Source organism: Oreochromis niloticus, linkage group LG13 (genome assembly GCF_001858045.2).
Source record: "Oreochromis niloticus isolate F11D_XX linkage group LG13, O_niloticus_UMD_NMBU, whole genome shotgun sequence".
Classification (NCBI taxonomy): Eukaryota; Metazoa; Chordata; class Actinopteri; order Cichliformes; family Cichlidae; genus Oreochromis; species Oreochromis niloticus.
The window spans coordinates 13,541,233-13,566,604 of NC_031978.2; the positions used below are offsets into that span (position 1 = coordinate 13,541,233).

The 25,372-nt window shown below is 39.3% G+C and overlaps 2 protein-coding genes across 3 annotated transcripts; one reads left to right on the forward strand and one right to left on the reverse strand.

Annotated features, from left to right (window-relative positions):
- Positions 1 to 2,058: 2,058 nt before the first annotated feature.
- Positions 2,059 to 10,128, forward strand: cuzd1.2 (CUB and zona pellucida-like domains 1, tandem duplicate 2). Of its 2 annotated transcripts, XM_013272036.2 has the most exons (23): positions 2,059 to 2,180; positions 2,348 to 2,503; positions 3,666 to 3,804; positions 3,914 to 4,101; positions 4,281 to 4,379; positions 4,641 to 4,694; positions 4,774 to 4,872; positions 5,099 to 5,131; positions 5,240 to 5,338; positions 6,549 to 6,587; positions 6,674 to 6,772; positions 6,915 to 6,962; positions 7,044 to 7,142; positions 7,345 to 7,374; positions 7,465 to 7,563; positions 7,656 to 7,688; positions 7,773 to 7,914; positions 8,082 to 8,287; positions 8,497 to 8,672; positions 8,769 to 8,999; positions 9,086 to 9,246; positions 9,633 to 9,877; positions 9,965 to 10,128. In XM_013272036.2, the coding sequence occupies exons 1-23, from the start codon at positions 2,129 to 2,131 to the stop codon at positions 10,009 to 10,011; spliced, it is 2,574 nt and encodes an 857-aa protein (XP_013127490.1). In that variant the 5' UTR covers positions 2,059 to 2,128; the 3' UTR covers positions 10,012 to 10,128. The 2 variants fall into 2 exon arrangements, with proteins under 2 accessions (XP_013127490.1, XP_013127497.1); XM_013272043.2 differs by lacking the exons at positions 6,915 to 6,962; positions 7,044 to 7,142; positions 7,345 to 7,374; positions 7,465 to 7,563.
- Positions 10,129 to 10,636: 508 nt separating this feature from the next.
- On the reverse strand, positions 10,637 to 15,125 carry ikzf5 (IKAROS family zinc finger 5). Its single transcript, XM_003438284.5, has 4 exons — positions 14,621 to 15,125; positions 14,282 to 14,448; positions 13,311 to 13,484; positions 10,637 to 13,234 (listed from the first exon to the last, which is right to left on the reverse strand). The coding sequence occupies exons 2-4, from the start codon at positions 14,412 to 14,414 to the stop codon at positions 12,270 to 12,272; spliced, it is 1,272 nt and encodes a 423-aa protein (XP_003438332.1). The 5' UTR covers positions 14,415 to 14,448; positions 14,621 to 15,125; the 3' UTR covers positions 10,637 to 12,269.
- Between the last annotated feature and the right edge of the window lie 10,247 nt (positions 15,126 to 25,372).

A 25,372-nucleotide genomic window follows, 5' to 3' on the forward strand; every position in this document is an offset into this window, starting at 1 on the left:
ATTTGTTTAATGTGGACGTTAAATGACATATCCTGACCAAAATACACACACACACACACACACACACACACACACACACACACACACACACACACACACACACACACATATATATGTGCACACACTTACTGTATATAGTATGTGATGTGTTTTTATTTGAATCTTCAAATGCAATTTAACTTAATTAACTCCATGCCCTCCTGGGTTTTAAATGCACCTCACAACAGACATGCATCAACACTACATATGAGCGGGCGGAGGCAGGTTTGGAGTCTTCACACACCCCCATTCTCTGTTGCCTGTTGGAGTGGGGGGAGCTGGGAGGAGGAGTTGGCCGTCTGATTGGGGTCTGGAATGTGGGGCCTCCCTGCTGCGGAGTCGGGGCGGTCTGCTTCTCTCCACCCCAGGGAAGAAGGTAACACCACCTGGGCCTGGGTGCAGTTTCCCCCTCTAGGGGCAAGGGTACCCAGACCCGGGGTATAGAGTACGCTTGGGGAGTGTGATTGTGTGTACAGTGTCTATTTATGTCTGTCTCCATGTTGGGTGAGTGCTGATTATTTGCATATGAGAGCATGAGGGTGGAAATGGATTTTTGTATCTGTGTGTGCCTGTTTGTTTGTGTCTATATGTCAGGTCGGGTATCAGACGCCACCTCTCTAGGGTCATCTCAGGCCCTCCATGGTATGGAGGTCTATCTCCCCCACCACTCCCCCTGCCAGTGGCAGACACCCTCAGACATCGGTGCGTTGGTGGTTCTTTGTGTCCGGGGATGGGCGTCCAGGTACGCACCGGCTCACTCCTGGTGGCTGCTTGTCAGGGCCTGGAGCCTGGGGCTCGCTCGGGCTCCTTCGGGGGTGGGGTGCCCTTTGCCTCTGGGCCTGGGGCTCGGTCACTCTGGCACAGCTGGCTGCCAGCGGAGCTCACGGGCACGTCACTGCAACCCCCCCCGGCTTCTGCTCCGCGGGTGCTGAGTGACCCCTCATCTGGGGCTCTCCTCAGCTGTTTCCGGGAGAGTGGCGCGGCTGCCCATCTGTTGGTCTTCCTTGGACGCTTGTTCTCTGGATGTCTGGAGCCTGGATCTCCTCCATACCTGCTTCATGCCCTGGAGGACAGGGCTATGCCCCCCCACACCCTCTAGCAGATCATTACATGAAGGAACCTTTTAAATAAAAGTGCATCCTTTTTGGCTCCTACCTCAAAGCACACTGTGTGCTGTCGATCCTACATGCTGCACAATAATATTCAGTATTTAGTATTTACTGTTATATTCACATAGATTATCACGATGATGTTGTTTATTATATTGCTCTCTTTTTTTTTGCTTGTTTTCTCTTTTTCTTTCTCAACAGGTGATCCAGGTGATTGATATATGTATTTTTTGTCTGTTTGTTTTGTTGGTTGTTGTTTTTTGCCCTTTATCACTGTTCCTCTTCCCCGCTGTTTTTCTTTCCCTACCTCTTTCTTTCTCCTGTTTCTTTCCCCCAGTCATGTCTGTCCCATGTGTAGTAAGTTAAAATAAAATAAAATAAACAATAAAAGCAAAGGTGAATCAAATAGACTAATACGGCAAGGCCGGGATGGTCCGTTTGGTAAAGTAAATCTGTTGGGCATCTTTCTTTGCCTTTAGATAATAATTCTGATGGCAAAAGAACCAAACGGGACAGGCAAAAAATGCAAAATGCAATTTAACTTTAATCTCTTAAACCCTGTTTAAAATTCTCATTTTAAAGTGAAAAACCCCTCCAGACTTACTCAGCTCCTTCCCTTGAATCCAAATTTGAAAATAGTTACACCTTTATAACAGTTATTCAGCAAACACTGATGTTATTGAAGTTGATATTAGAAAAAAACTCAGCTTTATTATCAAGGTCCTGAAACTCTCATGTATATCTTAAGCAAATACATTAAAACATATCCTAAAACTAGACTGAAAAATATTTGCACACCTTTTATTATAATTAAACAAGTGTGTGGTTCTCATGGACAGGATTAATGGGTAATCTCATTAAACATTTGGTGATATCAGTAATTTTGTAGGTGCTAAAACAAAGTCTCTGAGTCGACTGTTGAGTATATAAGCTGCCATGCTCAGTACCTCTGACAAATTGGAAGGTGAACGAATACAAACATGTGGACTCTCTTGTTCCTTTGTGGTGTGCTCATCACACATCAAGTGCAAGGTACTTTCCATTCGTTTCTTATCATGCTTTTTTTCTTTTTGGATTTTCAAGCAAATTTGTTATTTTGTCATTTGATATTTTCAACAACATTTGCAAGTTGATGCCTTGTCGGTGCTGTCACATTTGTAGTCTAAAATTGATGTTATCTTTATGTCATTATCCATCAGGTGTAGATCGTGGCGACGCTGCTCGTTATTGGTGGACTACATGGGAAACTGCAACTCCTGAGGACCCTACAACAGATTATTGGGAAACTGGGGACACTACAACAGATTATTGGGAAACTGTAACAGATGATTGGCAAACTACACCAGATTATTCAGGTAAAAGGAAAGATATATGGTGCTGTCTTTGTCTGCCTTTGTCGGTCTTAATATTGTTCATTTTTAATAGCTGTGGTCAACAGTTTACATCAAATAACAGTCATGAACAAAACAGAGTACTAGAGAGATTTTTTAAAATGGACATGAAAGCTAAATGTATAAAGGCTAATTTACACACTGAAACAGTTAATTTACACAAACTGACATAAATGTAACAGTGTAGCTGGAATTAAGAAATAAGTGCTACAAGTTAAAGTTTTTAAAACATGTTTAGCGCCATCTTTTTCAGTACAGAACCTGAGTTGGTTGGTTGCAATCAACTGACTTACATTAGTTCATATACAGTGGCTTGCAAAAGTATTCGGCCCCCTTGAACTTTTCCACATTTTGTCACATTACAGCCACAAACATGAATCAATTCTATTGGAATTCCACGTGAAAGACCAATACAAAGTGGTGTACACGTGAGAAGTGGAACGAAAATCATACATGATTGGAAGCCAACTAATAACAGAACCAACTAAAAATCTGTTTTGTTGTAAACTGGTTGGATGTACTTGGGAGGAGAAAGATTATTTTATTGCGTAAAAAACACTGATAGCATCGGCTGATTCTGACTCCAGCTAGTAGATCCAGTGAACCACCTGTCACCTGACTCAAACAGGTTCTCCTCCACACTGGTCTCATTTATGAAGTGCTTTAGAAACCCAGAGATTACGGCTAACAGCTAGACTTTCCTGTGTCAGTGCAGCTAGCTAAACAACTAAGAGCCACTCACTGCTAAAGGTAATGAGACAACACCTACTTACAATTTTTTTAATGCACCCGTTGCAGATACAACATATGCAGATGGTGAAGTACATTCATCAAGTAAATTCTATGTACTAAAACAAATACTACAAAAAAAGAAACATATGTTAGCTCATGATTCTGGCCCCATTTTTTTTAAAATTTGTATATATGACACATGCATATAAAGTTTATAAATAATATTATAGTTCTGAATATCTGTTTATGCTGTAGCAATTACAATCTCATACTTTAATACACTCAAACACCTATAAAATGTTAAACTCACTGTCCACAAAACTTATTGTTAATTGATTGGCTTTTTAACATTTATTTAAGAGATTTTTTTTTAAATGATTCTGTGTTACTTCAGGCTGTGGTGGTTACCTGTATAGCAGCAGTGGCAGTTTTTACAGCCCCAACTATCCAAAGCAGTACCCAGACAATTCTGACTGTATATGGTACATCAGACCAGGCAATCAGATTATTCAGCTGGAGCTGTCGGATGTAAAGTAAGCAAATATTTTTCCATACCTAGGATGAATGTGACCACTCTTTACCTTGGTTGTATTATGGTGACTTTTAATTCAAAGTTGTGTTCTTGTTTTGTGTTAATCACAGCACTGAGTGTGGATATGATTATGTTTACGTCTATGATGGCTCCAGTACTGGAAGCCGGCTTCTGGGACAGATATGTAACAACAACAATAACAACACTTTCTATTCCACCGGTTATTATTTGACTGTACGCTTCAGGAGTGATGGCAGTGTAGGCCTCAAAGGATTTCATGCTTCTTACATAGTTGTGTGTAAGTCACACCTGTTATGATACCTTTATAAATAAAGGTAGGTACCATGTCTCCAGTTTATTTATGGATTTTATTGTCAGTGAAAGAAAACAAACAAGCAAAAAAGAAGTAAAAATCATAATCTTGAGATTTTAATTAATGGGAATTTTTTTTGTCTTTTTTGTTTATCCTCCTTGAAGCTGGAGGTTCCTGCATTCACAACTGTGGTTACCAGGTTGGATATTGCTCTTGCTCTTCGAGCTGTGTGTACAGAGGGGACTGTTGTTATGACTACGAAGGTAAGCAATGCTGAAAAGTACCAAAATGCATTTATTCAGGGCCTGTATTTAATGACAATTTGCGCAACTTGTACTTTATTTTGTGGAACAAGGTATACAAACTAAATAATTCATGAATAAGAAAATATAGTACCCAAGTATTTGAAAACAGCATGATCAGAGTACGTTTCTTTTTCTTCTTTCCTGACCCAACATGCCTGTTATAATACACACAAACATAAAAGAAACTAGATCTTAAAATCGAATCTCTTTATCCCACAGATCACTGCGGATCCACATCAGTAACAGATATACCAGAAACAGCAGCAACAACAGGTAAATAAAAAGAATTGGGTAAAGATGCTGTTTTAAAAAAAATTAGATTAAAAGCTATAAAGTAAATGTTCTCTTCCAGATCAGTACTCATGTCTTTACAACTGTGGCGCACACCTGGGAAGCTGTTCCTGTACTAGCTCTTGTGAATACTACGGCAACTGTTGTCATGACTACTACTGTAAGTATTCTGTCCTTCAAAGCTCAGCAGAAGGAGGCCCTGGTCGCTATGATCACACTTTCCAATGAAAAGAATTTTTCCTCGCACTACAGGTGTGCTGCCACACTTCCAACAGTCTCACACTTACCCAGCCTATTAAACAATCACGCTTATTCAAAAACAAGGGGGCAAAGATGTTTGGAAAACTGTTTAGTTTTAATCTGTATGATTTGCTCCTTTGTTTCAGCTTACTGCCCAAGCACAGCAGATCCAGTCACAGGTATAAAAGTCTGTATGAGGAAACATTTTTAAAGCAGCAGCTCAGTAAAAGCCATCTTGTAGATTTTTTAAATACTTTGCTAAGATTGTATCTCTTTCTGTTTTCAAGCTCAGCCATCATGTCGTTACAACTGTGGCGCGCACCTGGGAAGCTGTTCATGCAGAAGCTCTTGTCAATACAATGGTGACTGTTGCTATGACTACTATGGTAAGTGGCGAGTCTTACATATCAACGGTGTTAACAGTCTCTGCAGCCATCTCTTGCAGGAGCAAACAGTCTGTCAAATTCCAGTGTAATGGTTTTCTGAAAATGACCCATGACATTGGGACTTTGTGTTTAAAGAGACAATTTTTCTTTGGCCTTCAGTGGGATATACTGTATGCATCCAGATTGTTTTGGCTGCCCAGTTTTGGAGCTATGTCTTCATGTTTTGAATATAATATTCTAAGAAAGCCAAATAAATGAGTAATAAACATAGTTTAAAAAAAAGGAAAAGATCAGCCGTGATGTCTCTTTTCAGAAATTATGACTCATTATGCAATGCATCCACTAAACTTGTTATGAGTAGCTTTATCCACGGACCCATACCTGCTTGTGTCTGTGTGTGCATCCTGGTAGATCTGCTTTTCCTTCTGCAGAATGATATACTTGGTGGGTGCAATTTGGTAGAAGACAAACAAACAAACAACAAACAAAACCCAACAACAACCAACCACTTACTCGTTTTTGCTCATCTGAACTTGGGTTGCAGTGGCAACAAGCTAATGCAGGATATTCCAGACGTCCTTCTCCCCAGCCTCAATTTCCAATCTCTCCTGGGGGATCCTGAATCCAGGCCTTATTAGAAATATAATTTCCAACACATTCCCTGGGGTCTCCCCCAAGTTCAGTGTGCCCAGAACACCTCTGAAGATAGGCAGCTAGGAGTGATCCAAACCAGATCAGAATCACCTCAACTGGTTCCTTTTGACATGTTGGGGAAAAGAAAGTCCCTGCATGAAACTGCTCAAAACAAGGTTTTGGAATATTTCTTTGACAAACCTGGTCCTAAATTCTGAACAGAGACATTCCTGCTGAGTTTTCAAGAATATTTTAGTGCTTTACGCACCACAACACAATTACCATTTAGTTCCATTACATACTGTATAAGAGAAGGGAGACATCTGCACAGTGGACGTCTCCAAAACTGAACAACTTCAACCAAACAATCCAGATAAATAAATGGCACTCTAGCCTAGAGGGAAAATGTGTGTTTGTAATTTTAAAGCTGCCCCCTTAAGACTGCAAAGCAACTATTTTTGTTATATTTTTTGGGGAGTGTGGGAATTATGTATGTAATTCCCACATCCACAATAATCCCCAATTATTTAAATACTATGTTTTATTTAGAAAACCTTTTCTTCTTTCTGTCAAATAGATTACTGCTCATCAACCACTACGTGGCCTGACGTTACAGGTGCAAACCCTTACTTAATTTTTAAAAATCAATAGTTTGATATTTAATGATTTGCCTGTAGTCTTATGTCCCCATGTGTTTTCTAGCTCAGCCTTCGTGTCGATACAACTGTGGCTGGAACATGGGAAGCTGCTCCTGCTCAAGCTCTTGTGAATACTATGGAAATTGCTGTTATGACTACTACTGTAAGTGTTCAGCCCATCAAATTCATTAGTGCTCATATTAACATAATGTGAATAAGCAGTTTGTTAAACAAGCACATTAAAATAAGTAAGAAAAGGTTAAACTGGCAAAATGTCAAAATATTTTCTTTCCTCTGTCATGTAGCATACTGCCAATGGGCCACTGACATGCCCACTACCGTGCCCGTTACAGGTATTAAAATCTCTCAACAGACTGAATGACAAAAAAAGATTAAACATACCAATTATTCAAACACACTTTTACTCCCCACAGAACAGCCTTCATGTCGATACAACTGTGGTTGGAACATCGGAAACTGCTCCTGCTCAAGCTCTTGTCAATACTATGGAAACTGCTGCAATGACTACTACTGTAAGTAAAGCTCAGACGAGAATGTCACCGCAAATGGTCACACATCACAGTTCCTGCTTAACAGTATAGTGTATTGCTATAAAATTCACTGTATTTGCTGTATTATTTAAATCAACTTACTATGATGCTCATGAAATAAGTAAATTGCTGACAGAAAGTAACTTGATCTAAGGTTGTAATTATTTTTCTTCACTTCTTCTAGATTACTGCCAGTCTCCTGACTTTACCACAGGTACGAAAACCTCAGTGACCTCGAGTAAAACCAGAAACTGTTAATGCCTCTGGCGAGAAAGCTTACTGAAATGATTTCTGTGTCCCTCAGCTCAACCCTCATGTCGATACAACTGTGGCAGTTACATCGGAAGCTGTTCCTGCTCAAGCTCATGTGAATACTATGGCAACTGTTGTTATGACTACTACTGTGGGTATCTTGTCAAGCAATCTCAACATACATTGATTGCAATATTATCTAAAAATAAAGTATCTAAAACCTTCATTTCTCCCTTTAAACAGCCTACTGCTTAGTCTCAACTAGGGAGCCAACAGGTAGGGTCCTCGATGTGCAGAATTAGTCTGGAGCAGTTTTGGTCATTGCAGTGACACTTGTGCTATTTTATTAACATTCAACAGGGTCATGTGGAGGCAATCTGTTTGGCTCTGGCACCTTCTCTAGCCCTAACTATCCCAGCTACTATCATGACAATGCCTACTGCATGTGGCAACTAAGAGCTGCATATGACCAAAGAATCTTCCTGCAATTCACATTCCTGCAGTAAGTAAATAGAAAAATGAGCAGCATCGTTATGTGAGGCACAGATGGATCAATCATGCGAAGACAGAAGTTACATGCAGATCTTCTTTTTTAAAAATCTAGATCTATGTTTCAACTTTTAAGCTAATTTCTAATTTATGGCTTTTATTGTGTTTAAAAAAACACAGGCTGGAAGACTGCTGTTCCTGTGACTACATTGAAATCTATGATGGGCCATATGTTTATTCACCATTTTTGGGCAAAGTCTGCAACAACAGTCTGAGCACTTTCTTCTCCACTTCCAACTATATGACTGTGGTCTTCCGGACTGATGGTGCTATGGTTGGTCGAGGTTTCAATGCCGAGTTCTCGAGCTCTTTGACACCAAGCTCAGGTACGCTTATTAGGAAGTAAAAGTCGGGCTATTTTGGCCTCTGCTTCTTTGATTATATCGTTTTTAAAACATCATGCTTATCTGTACCAGTTTTCATACTGTAAAAAGTGGCTGTATAATAATTCAATAAGAACCAAAATGTGGGACCGACCAACCCTAAAAATAATTCAAGCTGCTGTACCAATCTTGTTAACAACATGCTATGTCAGGTCGAGTGGACTGCTCCTCAGACAACATGAACATCGTGATTGAGAGGTCTTACTTGAACTCTTTGGGTTATGATGGTCACAGCCTGTACCTGAATGACCCACACTGCAGACCCCAGATTTCCTATTACAATGTGGTCTTCAGTTTTCCTCTCAACACTTGTGGCAACATAAGAGAGGTAGGAACTCCCAAACCTAAAAACAACAAAAACCCCCCATTAACAACACACAGTATTTTATAATTTTCAAAACAATTGATCTTCTTCCCTGAACAGTTTGAGAATGGCAGAATTGTGTACACAAACAGTCTTCGTGCCTACAACTCCAACTACGGCGAGATCACACGCCAGTCTAACTTTAAGCTAAACGTCAACTGCCGAATGGAGCAAGACTCGGTATCTCAGATTTTATACGAGGTCCGTGAAATAGACAACACCACCATAACGGGCACAGGCAGATACAATACCAGCATGGTTTTCTACCAATCCAGCAGCTTCTACTATCAGGTGTGTTTGGGCAGTAAAGGTTTGACTAGAGAGAAAACTTATATAGTTATAGGTATGTGATGCTGATAATTTTCTTTCACGCTCAGGTGACTGAATTTCCGTATGAGATAACACTAAACCAGAACTTGTTTATTGAAATCGATATGAGGAGAGGTGACAGCAGTCTGGTCCTCTTTATTGACACCTGTATAGCATCACCATCAGCCTTTGATTTCCAGTCAAGACCTTACTACTTGGTTCGCAATGGGTAAGATAATGAGTGGCCTCCACGGGTCAGATTAATTCGCTAACTACACTGGCTTTTTGTCCACATTGTCCACAATAAGAACAAAGGGATTTGTGTTGTAAATGCTAAAACTCCCAGTGAAAATAACTGAAAAAGTACAATATTTAATAAGCACTATAGTTTAGTATACTTTTGAGATATCTGTAGCTTATACTCCAGCTATGGTTACTTTAAATATTAGGATTCCACAGATACAATTTAAAAGATACAATGATCTCATAAAAGGACATTATTTTATAATAAATTGTTCCACCACTTTATCTAAACAATGGTCTCTTTTTGTAAACAAAAAACAAACCAGTAATGTGTGTATTTTCCGGTAACATCTCTTTCTTTATCATTCTCAGTTGTCCAGTAGATAACACCTACTATGCCTACACTACTGGCACCAGCCCGTTTGCTCGTTTCACATTTAAGGCCTTCCAGTTCTTGCGGGCCACAGAAGACGTGTACCTCCAGTGCAAGGTCCTAATATGTCCAGCCTCTGACTACAACTCCCGCTGCCGCCGCGGATGCACCAAGCGAGTGGCCAGAGACGTGGGGTCTGAACATGAGAGTGAAACTCTGGTTGTGGGTCCCATTCACCTCTTAGGTAAGTGCGAATTTGTACTTTGTTTTGAATTCTTGTGCTAGAAGAAAAAAAAGTGAACAAAGTATCTTACTTTTTTTTAATTTCTAGCTCCTGAGACAAAGGAAGAGGCGACTGATGAGCAGAAAGAAACTTAAATCTTTTCTACTTCTTCTCCTTCTTCTTCACACTTTCACTCTAACACTGAATATTATCCACCCTTTCTTTTTTTCCTTTTCTTGCATTACATGAATAAAGGCATCATCAAAAGACAATATGTGTTTTTGTTCATTATGTCAGCTGTCATCGTCCTGTAATAAAAGGACAGTGGTTGATTTTTGTTCTTGAAAACAAAACAAATGAAAAAAACAAAAAAAGCAAAAACAAGAAGACGTACCACAACTCAGTTAGAAAACACTTTACTTATAAATTAGTTAGATTAATCCATCTCACAATGATTCACCATCCCAGAGGGATGTCACCGCCAGAAGGCTTAAACATTCACGATTACCTACAAACCTACGACACAATGAGAGAACATAAGGCAGTCATTACTGGATGCCCCCATTACTGGTAAGTAAGGTAACAAGGTGGTCCTAAAAACAGATAACTATGTTCTTCACACATGTTGCTAAGCAACAGACAACAGTACCCAAGACACAGGACAATCTCGCTAAAGGAGCAGTCTTAACTGCGGCACGGTTTTGCTTGACACTGAACATCTATCCAACCATTCAGAATACAATACTCAGTAAATATTCAGAAAAATCACTGGGATCAATATGATGAATTGGAAATCTCAGCGTGTGTAAACACAGAGGCTAAAACGTGGCAACCCAGTGCTACGTGGCCATTCTGAATGTGTTCACATGAGACACAAGACTTTGTAATTCTGTCCTAAACATGGAGATACTGGATATTAAAGTGACTTCATACAATATTGAAAGGTCAGAAAGTGACATGATGCAGTTAAAAGGGTCCACAAAACCCTTCTGACAAAGTAAGTGGAGCTACTAGGATGGATTTAAGGAAACGGCACTGTTTGGAGGAACTTCAAAACAACACAACTTCAAATATGGTCTAGGTTGACAACTTAGCTGGCTGACCAAAAACCAGTGATACACAGTTTGGCCAGATTTTACTCTCAATGCCATCTTTATAGTACAGCTGGCACTGATTCTTACGTTAGTTAGCAGCATTCATGTAGCAGAATTTTGGCAAAAAGTAAAAAATAAATCATGGCTACCATAGAAAACTACAATGGCCAAACGTTTTTTCCTAAGGTTCTGGGTCTGTTGGTTACAATAAGAAGAGACTAGTGTAACAATAAATGTATCCATCTTCAAAGTAACAGTCCTTTCTATCTACTCAAGAAAGTGACTATATCAGGCACTGCAAAGAAATTGTAAAAATGCACCAAGCACTGAAATAATTTCTACAAGGCGGCTTAACAAAGATACCTCAAGGCCAACAGTTTCACTCCTGAGTTAGTAATATTAGAGCAATACTTGGTTAAAGCTCCAGGAGTGTTGAGAATTTATTTGTGTGGAGTTTCTTTTTTACAACTTTCTAATTTTGGGAAAGGGACACGTTGTTAATGCAAATTAGATATTCTAGTAGACCTTCCCTCTTTCACTGTCTTGGCAAGCAAGCTAAAATTATGCAGTACTGTGTTTACAGAGATTTCAGTGAATACAACACTCATCCCCTCATCCTATAAGATGCATCTATGGCATCAATTTCAAGTTTTGAAACTTGACGTGCCACCATGACCTTAAGGTCAACGTCACTGGGATGGGAACTGGGATGGGAACTGGGATTTTTGCAGATACACCCAATTTCAAAATCCTGTGTTGCCTCATTCTTGCAGTGTTTCACCTGTTCCATCCCCAAATGCAACATTAAAAGATGATCTACAAGAAACTGCCAAATAGCTGACAGTAATTCATTCAGCAGTCACTGGTTTTTATATAACTTGTAGAAAAAAATCTGATCTGTTTGCCTGTGGGGGAAGGTCCACTTTGAGCAAAGTCTTTTTTCTTTTATATACCAAAGGAAAAAGAAGAATTTAAACCAACATGGTAAATTTAGTAGCCTTAAATAAAGTGTCTTAGCTTGACTATGTAGTGAAATGTTTTTCCTGATCAATGACAGTAGGTGAATGTCACTGCAACTGATGTCACAAATAAATTCTCAACCTGTCAAAAACACTGACCATCCCTTTGTAATACACTTGAATGGGCACCTTTAACTATACAAAATTAATCTGAATGTTGATATTTTCCTGTTTAAGTACAACTTTCAAAGACAAGGCTACATAAAGGCCAAATGAAAGATAAATAAATAATATTACTATAGAAATAATAAAACATAGGAGTCCATTAAAAGTTCTTTTAAAGTTTTCCTCATTCATCCATTACTTGTGTTGCCCGCGTGCAAAGTGGCAGGCAAAGTCGTACTTGCTCTTGCACTTGTGGCCACAGATGTTGCACTGGAATGGGTTCTCGTAGCCATGGCAGCCCATGTGAATGGTGTAAAGGATGTTGTCAGGGAAGTAGATATCACAGTGCTGGCAGTGATGCAGCATGTGGGGGTCCTGAAGTGGGGCGGACAGGCCGGGAGCTGGCGTACTGGGCTGGCTGTTGGAGATACTAGGGGTGCTGGTGCGCCCACTGTGCTCGCTGCACGGTCCCACTCCAGGACTGCAATTACTGTGGGGAGGAGCCCGGGGTTCTGGGGTGATTGGGGATGAGGAAGAAGCATGGGCCATATTGGCTGTGACAGCAACAGGAGCCGTGGCAGGGTGTGGCTGCTGGATGAGGAATGGCTTCTCATCAACGATAGACTCTGCTCCTGGAGACATCGAAGGCTGAGTCTGGGCCTGGGACTCTGAGGGGAGACTGGCCAACTGGCCTGCCAGAGTAGACAACTGGTTGAGGGGGTTATCCACGACCATATCATGGTGATGGTGATTTTGGTTTGCGGAGAGAGCGTCCTCGCCTGCTCGACTTTGATTATCATAGGTTTCCTGGCGTAAGTGGGGCAACTCATGGGAGAAGTCGTTCACATTGTCAGCCTTGTGCACCACCATAGAAGGGGGGCTGAAATTGATAAGGAGCCTGCGGCCATAGCCCAACGAACTGGCTTTTTTCTGTAAAACACTCAGCATCTTCTTATGGGACAGTGAGCGGGCGCCTTTCATTGGCAGGAGTTTGTGACGTCTCCGGCGATGGTGTGACAAGTTGCTACGATCGCTGCAGCGGAACGAGCACAGCTCACACTTGTAAGGCTTCTCGCCAGTGTGCGATCTCATGTGGGCTTCCAGGTGACGCTCGTAGGCCGAAGCAAATGGGCAGAGGTGGCAGCGGTGAGGTTTCTCTCCTGTTCAAAAGAAAACAAGCTAAGCACCAAAATCTCATCAGTGTTACCTCCTGGAGATGAGCCATTATACACTTACCTGTGTGAATTCGAATGTGTTCAATGAGTCGTGCTGTGCCTCTGGTAGCATAGTTGCAGTAGCGGCACTTGAGCTTGCCATCATAGGTCCTCTCGAAACCATCTACCAGGATCCCTGAGTTGTCCTCCAATGACATGTCCACTGAGGGGTGATCCAGTCCATTCTGACTGCAGTCTGTTTACAGGAAAATTAAAAGGATTTTTCACATAGACCAAAAATAAATAAATAAATACAAAATAATAATAATAACTTCCTGACCCCTGTTTGCCTGCAGCAGTTGTGGCATTAGGGTTTGGGTTGGGGTAGGGGGTTAGGGTCTTGTATTGGACTTCTAGTGTCAACAGCATCTTGGCTTTGCAAGACTACTTACATGAAATCAATTACTAATCCCTCATAGTTGTTTTACAGATTTTACATTGGTACTTGCTGAGTTTATATAATTTAAACTTGAATGGGAAGACTCGTCCTTGTGCAGTAGGTCTTGAAAAAATAATGGATAGTAACATCTACTGGTATTTTTTTAATCTTTTGTGGTACCTGTCATATTTGCTCAAACTAGAATTAAATTGAATGAAAAGAACATTTTTTTTAAATCTTTGTGACTGTGATTTTCTTGTTAAAAAGTGTATGGAACTTTTCTTCCCATATTTTAACAAGGCCATACTTAACCATTTTTGATGTATCTGTTCAAAATTACAGATCAGGATTCACTTTTATGGTAAGAGAAATTTACAGGCTACTTCAAGTCAGTCGGCCATATAAAAAAAATCTTCAAAACTATTTAATAAATGAAGCTAAAATTTCACAGCAATAATTGTATATGTCCAATCCTTGAACCATAAGGTTTTTAGGCATATCTGAGATGGTCGAGCAGAAGGCCTACGGGGATTTGAGATGGATTCATCCTGATTCAAACTGCACCACAAAGCACACAAAATTAATCGAGCGTTACAAACACAGCCTCTTGTTACCTGCTGGCAGCTCATCCGCCTCCTTGACGCCGCTGACAGAGCCTGATATCATGTTGACATGTTGAGTCTGCTGGCTCAGATACTCCTGAAAATCCTTCACAAAGTCCAGCGTGTCCGGTTTTTCCTCCCCCATCGAAAGAATGTGCGAGTGATGCAAAGGTCCAACACTAAAAAGACGTCCAGACACGTGTTACTGACCAGCAAAGATGAAGACACGTGAGGTCGGAGGAACAATTTAATAAATTGTTTAAGTAAAAGATTACAGGAAAACAACCAGATTTGAAAAAAGTCAAAGCATGACCATCATCAGCTAGCGGATTTTAAAAGAAGCACACCCACCTCTTCAAAGCTAAAACAGCGACTTAAATGTTTCGATGGGTTTGATCTGAAATTCTGTTTTGTGATAATCCAGACACACAGACAAGATAACCCTGGGATAATATGATTGACAAGCAGGAAATCGCCGCTTTCCGACGTCTGCTCCGTCTCTCCTACACGGCGCTCCTCATCTTCGCGATGTTGTTACCAAAGCTACGCTACGCTACATTAGCCGAAAAGCTAACTTTAGCTTATCTTGAAGAAAGCATCTCTGTTAAACAGCTACCCCGGATTTCTGGTCATCATTCACGCTTAACTAGATCCTCAATAATACCGGAGCGATTAAATGTTTCCCTCTGCCGACAAACTAGTAATTATTCACGCGAAAAAGAAGCCTACTAAATCAAAACAATAGCCCATTTTAACGGGGTTAAAGTTCACTCTGTGTCCGTCCGCAAAAACACTCCTGCCACAGCTACAGTGTAAAACGAGAGTTCCTACGAATAAAGCTCTAACAAACCCAGGAACGCGTTTAAAAGACTGTGCTGTGTTCGTTACAGATACAAAAGGCCACCGTAGTTTCTTGTCGTCTTGTCGAGCTAGTTGTACTTTTAAAGGAGAAAACAGCTTACGGTTTGACCTGACGTGCAGGCAGTATGATTCTGGCTCTCTGAGAATTAAAAAAAAAAATTCCTTGGAAAATGTGAAATATGTTCAGTAATTTACTGAATTAAGAGCAAACAGACAGAATTTGAGTATATAAGGCAAAAACAGAGTTTGTACAATTCTAACGAATTCATGAACGTCAATCTTGAAAGTCAATATTTGGTATGACTAACTTCTTTCTTCACCATAGCTTGAACTTTCTTAGACCAGCTTTCTTGTAGTTTCTTTAAGTAGTCTCCAGGAATAGTTCTCCAGATTTCCTAAAAGACATTAAAAGTCTGTCTTTGGAACTTGGTTGCCTTTTGTTTCTTTGTTTCATTCTCTATCAAGATCATCCTACACTGCTTCAGTAATGTCGAGGTCGAGGCTCTGGGGAGGCCAAACCATGACTGAAAGTGTTCTTTTGTGCATGTGTGTGTTTTTTCTATGTAGATATGCTTTTACTGCATTATCAGCGTGTTTTGAATCATTGCTACAAAATGAATCCATTGCCAATCAGACTCTTTATAAATTGCACTGAAAGCTGGATGAAAATCTTATGCCACTGTATTCATAATTCCATCAATTTTGAGAAGATGCTCCAGACCACTGGCTTAAATGCAGCCCCAAACCACGACAGAATCTCTAGCATGTTTTACAGATGTCTGGAGGCCCTTGGTTTTGAAGGACACACACCATGCTAAGATATGCCAGAAAATGACCTTTTTGGTAGAAAAATACTATCTTATGCTTGTCAAACTGTGTTATCTTTGGCCTTTTGATAGATTCAACTAAAGAAATAGAAACACCTTGCTGGTAGTAAGTACCTAAAGATAAAATTTAAAACTGGGTCATTACTAAGTTGTCTGTTATGTGAAGACCCAATACTATATTATCCCTTGAGGTAAATGGATTTTTATGAATGACTCATAGATCAGTTAGGTGGCTTAAACAAAAAAATGTCTTACTCATTAAAGTCTGGAAACTTGTAAGACAAATAAAAAGAAACTGGAGGTCACTGAAGACTTTTGCACAGTACTATAATATCTTGTTTTAGATATCTTGATAGCTACTTAAAATGTGTAGGATTTAAAAAAAAAATCATATAATTGTGTTATTATTTCCCAGTACAGTTGTTATTCAAGCACACTGTCATGTTTATATGGATATGAAACACCCATCTCTTGCTATAGCTAAAAAAAAAAGTTAAAAGATAGCCTATCCATTCAAATCCATGTCAAAGCACATTTTCACATGCACAGCTTGCAGTTATGCGCAAGAGGCAAATGAGGCACAGCAACTGCAATACTGTCAAAAGCTATCGACTCATTCATGTTTCATCACAATCAATAATTTACTAGTACACACGTAATGAAGATCACATTCCCCCATTTGTGTCAAAGTTGTAGAAGAACCACTGAAGAGAAGATAATAAATGACCAAAGTAGAGTGAGACCACTGTATCCTTTTACCATGTTGAAACTACTGTCAGACCATTAGTACTGCAGCAGTAATGTAAACCTGTTGCTGGTGAACCCTTTGTAACATGAGTTGCTCAGTACTGTATTCTTTATAAGGAGTATAGTGTGTCTGTGAGTCACTTTAGAGAAGTAAGTGTATTTAAACACGCTAATATAATGGTTTTTGATGTGCATTTGGTTGCATGTGCTATTGCCTGGCAACATGTAAATACAGTTTAACAATCTGGACACTAGGTGGTGCACATGCCTCAGTGGTGAAATAAGTTCTTTCCCTTCTCATTTAACCGCATGCAGGTTTTAAACATAAGTACTCCACGTGACGCAACATACAAAGCAAACACAGTAATCTTCATAAGTCCGCAGATTACAGCTAAAAGCTGTGCACAGGCACGGGAAGCTCAGTGTACAGTACCCTACAGTGTGCGTCAGCTCCCAGTCCCAGGGACAGCACGAACAGGACCAGCGGAAGACATGACAGTCGACCTCATCAGTTGAACCATGACCACCGGAGCAGCCAATTACATCACCTTCTAACAGCCTGTCCACACTAATGTTATTTTATTGCAATTTAATTATGCTCAGGTTTCCTCTGGGGCCTGATCCTGTTGAATAATTTACGCGCAGCCACAATGATTTGTCGCCACGAAAAGACAAAGTGTGCACTTCTCTGTGCTCTCATTTGTTTCAGTAGTTTTGTTTTTAATTCCTGCCATATCAATTACTAAAGCAATAATCTTGTGTTGTACTTCCTGCTAAACATTTCCTGAAGTTAGAACCAATGAGGCCTTTCAGTTTGAAGGTGTTATTTATTAAGTCTAAAAATACTTAAGGCTCAAACTTAATTTTGCATTAATGACATGTTCAACAGTGAGCAATGTATTATAAGACTGACAGCAGGTACTACTCTAATAGAGTTTATGTGGACTTATTTACACATGGTATGTGACTTTATATGACTTTCCTATGTAAAAGGATGCGCTGAAGCTTACTGTTAAACATAATATAAACAGACACATGGATTCTACTTCAAAATTTTGGTCTATTTGAATCACAATCACTCATATACTTAACATTTTCTAAAGGTCTGTCTTGAACTCAAAGCCTTTACATGACTAATCTAATTTATATGAGTGAGTTTGAATATACACAGTCTGCCACATGTAAAATGAGCGCTGGGATAACACCTGCCTTTGAGAAGACTGCAGTGTTATCCACTTGCTCTGATTCACATTTAAAAGGCCTGAATGAAAAGGTTCCCTTCTCCTCTTAACCGCTTGATTTACAGGCTGTTTGTGGTTTAATGCCACACGGGACAATTAATTTGCTCTTCCTCTCCTGAAAGAAATTGGAATTTAATTTAGAGAAGGCCTTGACCAGTTTTTTAAGACTTGGTGTCATTTGTTGGGCTTGTGTAAGAGCTGCATTAGAGATCACCCTTCTGGAAAAGCTTTTTAATCCTAGACAAGTGCAGCCATAGTAACGGTAGACGGGAGCCTCTTGGAGGGAGAAAGGTGAAGGGGGACTTTGACGAGATTTATTCTTCTTCTACTGAGACTGTTTCTTTCTTGAGGTCTCCCGCTCCACGTGGAGCATTTGAAAAAGAACTAAGAGGTGGGGGATAGGATAAAGGAGGTATATATTAAGCTTTTCTTTCCTCTCACCACTTAATTTCCTTGCAGGCGCGCCTTGCGCTGTTGTAATGAATGTAATTGCCGCCTTTGATGAGAATGCTATTATCTGGATCACACTTTACATGGGCAAACAAGACTGCCTCTCCCTCCACGTCCACCGCCCCATTTAACTCAGCAGTGAGACCCCCCAATTATGCAGGGAACAAGTGGCTTTTCATAAAACCAGCGTGTCGCTCTTGATTGGTGAGGCTTGGAGCTAGCTACATGTGGACAAAGGATAGATTAGATTTGATATAGGCACACCAAAAACCCCATTTCCTTGATTAATTTCCTGCATGCCTCACAGAAAGGCCCCACTTTCTCCTCACTGAATTCTATCTCTCCTTTAAAGACAAACTTTCATCTTTTGATAGATGTGGCAACTCAATGGACAGACAGACACTTTATTGACCCAAGTTTGACCACAGCTGCCTGGGCTGCAGGAGAGAATATGAACAAAAAGAGAAATGTTTCAGTTCAGTGGGGAGGATGGGCTTATTTTTCTTACAAAACCTCCAAAATCTTTGTGATCCTACAGTATTTTCGCCTTGAGCTGGGATCAACTCACGTTTTGTGCCGATCCTTTTGTGTCTTAATGTCATCACCCACAGCTCGCAGACACAATTGAGGCCGTTCACTCATTCTGGTGTTCTCTCTTTCACACACCCACACACAGGCACACAAAAGCACACTAAACACCCATTTGATAATAGTGGCGAACAGATATGATGGGACTTTATGAGGCGATGCGTGATAAAGCCGCTGCCACCTTAGGAAGTCTAAGCGTGTTCTTCTGACTCCCTTATTACCGTATTAAAGCACCTCTCAACAAATTCACACACATCTTAGCCCGAATCTCACAAACTGGAGTGATTCTGTCCAATATTCCACCGAGCTGAAATATCCAGAACAATCAAATAGACTGTCACAAGTGACAAATTATACTATTACTCCTCAAAGATTGTCATCCTTGAAATGTATTCATAGCCATTTCTTCTTTATCGCTGAGTGATTATTCCTCTAAGCAAGCAATTCCCCCAATGATAAATTGGTAATCAATTCATTTGACTGTTGTGCTCAAAGAAAGGCTGCAAGGGACTGGCAGCATTGGTCAGTCTCATTCACTTGCATATGTATCCGGCACTAACTCATGGTGTTGTTGAGTATGATGGATGCCATCATACCCACCACCTCACTCTTAAAGGTTTATACCATCAGAAACAGGTTGTCATCCGGACCCAGTCACGAAAGAGAAAGAATTGGCCAATATTTTTGACTGAAGTGGCATTTTAGCAGTATTTATTTGATGGTCCCACTACCAAAACCGTGGACCACAAATAAAGAAGATGGTATAATAGCTTTTGACTGGCCAGCTAGCTCCCAACTTGAAATGAAGTGTCCAGTTGTGAGTTATCGTGGCCAAACGTCATTTGTACAGCCTGAAAAGTGGGGACATTTTTCTAACTTGTCACTCTCTTGCTATAGCTCATTGTCCTGAATGATGCCTCTGAACGCACAGTTGCCCTAATACGAGCGTTTCACTCTTGCTGCAAGAAGACTGATAATGGATTAGCCTGTCCATAGGAAGATAATATAGTGCATCCACTGGCACATCCTTAAATACCTATGGGTAACACACAGTGTCAACTCTCAGCATGCCAGATACACTGCTTAAAAAGAGATTTCAGTTAACCTACGTCTTTAGCAATTAGTCCGCTAATTGTTTTCTAAAGTAATTAGGATATGAATTAATTTTGCTGTATTTAAAATTGAACATGAATGTTTCCTATAACTCAAAGTAAAGTTTTCATATTGCTTGTTTGACCTGATTAGTCATCAGAAGTCAACGACAGTTGGTGAATAAGTCACGCAGCATATCCTGCATGTTTGCTCTAGAAACTACTTAAAAGATTATCTGATATAAAAAAGTAGCTTTGTTATTCTTCTTTCAATTGTCAGTTAAATGATTTCTGTTTGACTTTTAGTATTTATGTTCAGTTTTGTTAGTTTTACCTCTCAATTTACAAATTGATGCTATTTTTTTACATTTTCTTTTAAAATACTATATTCATGTTATTTACCCGTTTCATTTATCACGTCTTAATGCTATGAAAACCTTTTCATCTCTTTAAGTAGAACACAAAGTCCCAGTGTAATGAAAAATAAAACATAACAAGAAAAATTGTCCTCTTTTTAATTCTGAGCGTATAAATACATAAATCTAAGAGAAATATTTTTTTTCACCCATTTCTGTTGTCCAAAAAAACAAACAAACCCCAAACTGAGTAATGCTCTGTTATTATTTATTTCGATATCAAGTTGTTAACAAAGCAGGTCCCAGTATTCCTGGATCTGAGTGGCTATTGAGTTTGAGTAAAGAGTTGTCTGAATTGGACAGTTGTGCTAATGTGAAGGAAGTTTTAGATTAATGAGGCTTCTGCCCTTTGAGGATATTGATCAAATGCAATCTGGCCAGAAACGATTTCCCATGCTCCCCTTCTGTAATATTAATAATGTATCAACGTCACGAACAAAACTGGCCACAGTATTCCTTCGGGCACCTACAGGATAAAAATCCCAAAGATCCCAGAAAGGTGAGGGACACTTAAATATCAACTCAGTTTTAATGTTTGTAGAGCTGCTTCCTTATCTCTGCTGTGTAGAGCTTTGAAATGGACATCTCTAATAGGAGAGGATGTCCTAGATTATAAAAACGGCTTCAGCCGTTTTAAGGCAGATCTGTGATATGCTTTTATTTTTTAAATCTCACAGATACATAGTTGACACATACTTGAAAATAATTAGTGTACAAAACTTTACTTCTTGAAGTTGTTCATTGGCTTAAATGAAATTAAAAAAATATTTGAATAAAACATATTCAAATATATCTTGAATATGCAGTATGAAGCTGCACTAAAACCTCAGAAAGAGTGACAGCTAACACTGACGATCATTATTTTCTGCAATTAAATGCTCACAGGAATGTTTCAGTACTGAGGCAAAGAAAAAGGACTGAAGAAGTTGCACTCGTGTGTGTTATGTAACAACTGACACCCTATACAAAACCAAACAGATTAAACAGACAATATCAAAGTTCAACAGAACACACTAAAGGAAATGTTATTTGTTTCAGAAACAAATCCAATTTTAATATATTTATAATTCAGAGCTGGAAAAACAGTAAAGATGCCAGGATAAGAGGTAAGATTTTTTATTCACTTAATTTAAATTTACAGCCATTAGCTTTGACAGTGTTCATCATTACATAAAGTGTAACGTAATGAGCAGAGTCAATAGGCTTAAAATTATTGATTAAACCAGTCTGACCAGTTTCCCATGATCCCCTGCTGTTTACTTTGTTCTTTTTTGACATTAGCCAGAGGCCATCTGATGGGCTGACAGGATTGTCTTTTGCCCCACGGCGGTGGTACATATTCAGTGCTTTATGTGTGTTTTTCAGCAAGATTACACAAAAACCACAAAGATAAATGAAATTGGTGGCACAGTGAAGCATTGGAAAAGGAAAAACTCTCAAAATTCTTTAACAGTGGGGAAATAAATAAGACAAGGATCCCATGATTCAATAGAAGCCAAACAGTATGGTCTTTTATTTTATTTTTTTTTAGCAATATTGTAGTTTTTCTGTGTCATGCACATAAAAAAACCCCTCATATTTTCTCACATAACACATTTAACATAAAGGAAACTGCATTCACTATGCAAACATAATTATTCCTGCTACCAGAAAGAAGCATCTTGGACCTGTACTTCTTAGTAACATAACATAAAAACTTGCCAAACATGGTGAAGCTTTTTAACAGTGCTAACAAATCTCGCAGGCAGGAAGTTGAAACCAAACCATTCTCAGTTTGATGCTCCAAAAGCTGCTCTCTGCAGTGACTCCATCGCTGGACCTCCTCCAGGCATCGTTAGCCAGACGATGATGGGAGCTACCTTGGCCATAATGGGAGGGTTGACTGACCCCTGACCCCGTATCGATCTGCTGGCTGTGTCCAGCTGGGCCTCCCCAAACGCAGTCAGCTGGAGAGGTGTTTAAAATCTAACACCCCAGCTCCTATCCAATCCACTACACCCTCATTAATTACATAATTTACCTGTGACAGTGACAAACCTGCTCAGCCACACCGCAGTTTATTAAGGTCGCTGTATAAAGCCCAGGCCAAGCCCAGATCAAAAGTGTGTGTGTGTGTGTGTGTGTGTGTGCGCGCCTGTGCTCAATGGGGAGTGAAAGACCCCATCTCATACAGTATGGGATTATGAGTATAGATGCATGCTCCTAAGGAGAGTGTGACTGCTTTGTCCTGCCCTGTCGAGCTCCTTAGTGGGGAAGTTTATTTTGATTCATTTGATATGTTGAAAAACAAAGATTACCAATTTTCTTGTATAGACAAGAATATGAGTACAGATTACAGAAACACAGGGGAGAAAAACACAAACAAAATGCCTCGGTAAAGTTTATCATTGTAGACCTTGTAAAACACTGTGCTTGGAATGGTATTTGACATGTTTTTGGATGAAGTATAAAAACCCCGAGATTTAAGACCACTTTCTTTTTATGTCTTTTCTGGTTTTACTTTCTTCAGTTTGCTGACTCAGTTCTTGTCCGGTCTTTGTTGTCTTTGCTGCTCCAGAGCAGAGCAGCTGGGTGTTTGTGTGGCATTCATTCCTCAGCTTTCGCCTTTGCATTGCCTCTTATTTCTGCAGGTGTCTCCAATTCTATATCTGCCTAAAATCACCCCCCCCTGCTCTTACCCCTCTATCGTTTCACCTCCTTCAGTATCCCCCTTCCTTTTCTCTTTGCTATAGCCTCCTACACAATAAAAGACTATTGGTTTCCTCTTGCCATACCTTTCCCACTACACACTGGTATTTCAATCTCGACTCAATCGAGAAGGCTGACCTGCAGACATAAAGAATTGGCTTTAAGGCTTTCAAAATGGAACTAAATCTGCTGCAGGTCACACTGGGGGAAAATAAGCGGCAAATGTAAGTAAGCATGAAATAGTTTTTCATAAATAATCCAAATGACAGCAGGCTTTCTAATGGTGCCAGGGGGCTGTAAAAGAATATGTTGCCAATTTCTCCCCTATTAAAGTGAAATAGAAAGCCAAATACATAACGTGCTGACGGAAAAGTTGCATACTTGGGCCCATTGGATGGGAGATTGAGGACACAGTTGGGTATTAGAGGTGGTTGTAGTTGGAGGTAAGGTAGTGGAGTGATTGCTAGCCTTACAGTCAAGGTTTTTCCACTGTGGGGAAAAAGAATGCCCCTCCTTCACATCAAATCAATTGGTCAATAACTGCCCCCTTTTTCCAGCGAGTGCACAGGTAGGCAGTTCTCATCTGTCCCTATGCAATGTTGATTTGATTTGCACTTATGTTTTTACAAATAATCAATGTTCCATTTTGACTGATACAAGGCGTAATGACTGTATACACTGTCAAAGAGAGAAAAAGGAAAGAAGTAAGAAATATATATTTGTAACTGAAAAAAAAGGGATCAATGTGGGAGTGCTCAGCCAAGAGCCTAAAATAGCACAGATTCAGCAAACAGGTTACGCAATTCCTTCAGGCCAACGAATGTTGACGCAAGCATTATCTTTTACTTATGTAAATACACAAATACTAAAATAAAAAATACAAAGAGAAATTTTTTTTCATGTATGTTATTTATGTGAATTTATGCAACAGTTATTAGCAAAATCTATTTAAACATGTGAAAAGTTCACAAAATTCCCACTTTGTCTTTTAATATTTTATGTTTCTGATGCGTTCATTAATAATAAAAATAAAAATAAAACATTTATATGTATAACAGAAGTGTGATTTCTGCCCAAGTATTTAAATAAATTTGTGCAGTTACATGAAAGTAAGCTTTGTATATCAACAGCTTTTTTTCTTGTTGTCAATTTGCTTTTATGCCTCCCATCCAAATAACAAAGTGCATAATATTTAGCAATACAGTGCGTATTATAAACATGTCTTGTGTTGTTGTGTGCATAAATGGAGAAAAGATGTGTATGCTCTTCTATCTCAGTCATAAAAGATTTGATTGAATTTTTTGGTGTTAAGCAGCTATGTGAGGCTACTCATTGTGTGCATGTGTCTAACAGAGAAAGTGATTTGAAGTCCCCTTGAGTCAGACTCTGTTATTTATTGCTATTAAATGGTTAATTTTCCCGGGTGCCCTGAGGACTTTGGCATGCGTTAAGATGTGAGGAAGATAGAGTTGTCAAGGCTTGGTCTGAATGCTTGACATATGAAGAGAGCAATTTTGAGAGGCCCATTAAAGATTGGTATAGGAAAAATGCAAAATTCCATTATCTACATTATATGATGAACCTGTATATGTAGTATATATATGTATATATATATATGTCTGTCTTTGCATAGACACTAAAGCCCTTATTTATCAACCTGCAAAAATTCTGCTTTTTAAATAAAGCAAAAACATTTTATACCCACTTAAAACTTCTTAAAAATGTATTTTATTTTGAAAATAAAAATTCTAACATTTTAAAAATTAGCCTTAAAAGAGGTCCAATTGGCTAATAGTTCATTTGAGATACAATACAACAACCCATGAAGGTAAAACAAACCCTTTGAGACTCGAACTGATTGCAGAAAACAAAAAGGTGTTATAATGACTAAGTTAACATATATGTTATACTTTTTTTTCATCTTCAAATGTATTTATTTATGTATTTATGCATGTCTAATGTAAATACAAACATTAAATGAGGTCCTTTTGTAGCAAAAGACAAGGGTGTCCACATTAATAGATGTTTATTTATTGACTTAATACAAAAATAACTATGAGAAGAATATATTGAAAGTACATAAGCTTACTCTGCATATGTTTAAATTAGTATATGTGTATGGTGCAGGCCTCTCTTGTTTTTGTTAAAATTTCCTCTCATTAGACAGTCCTGAAAGCTGCTGTAAGAGGCGGAG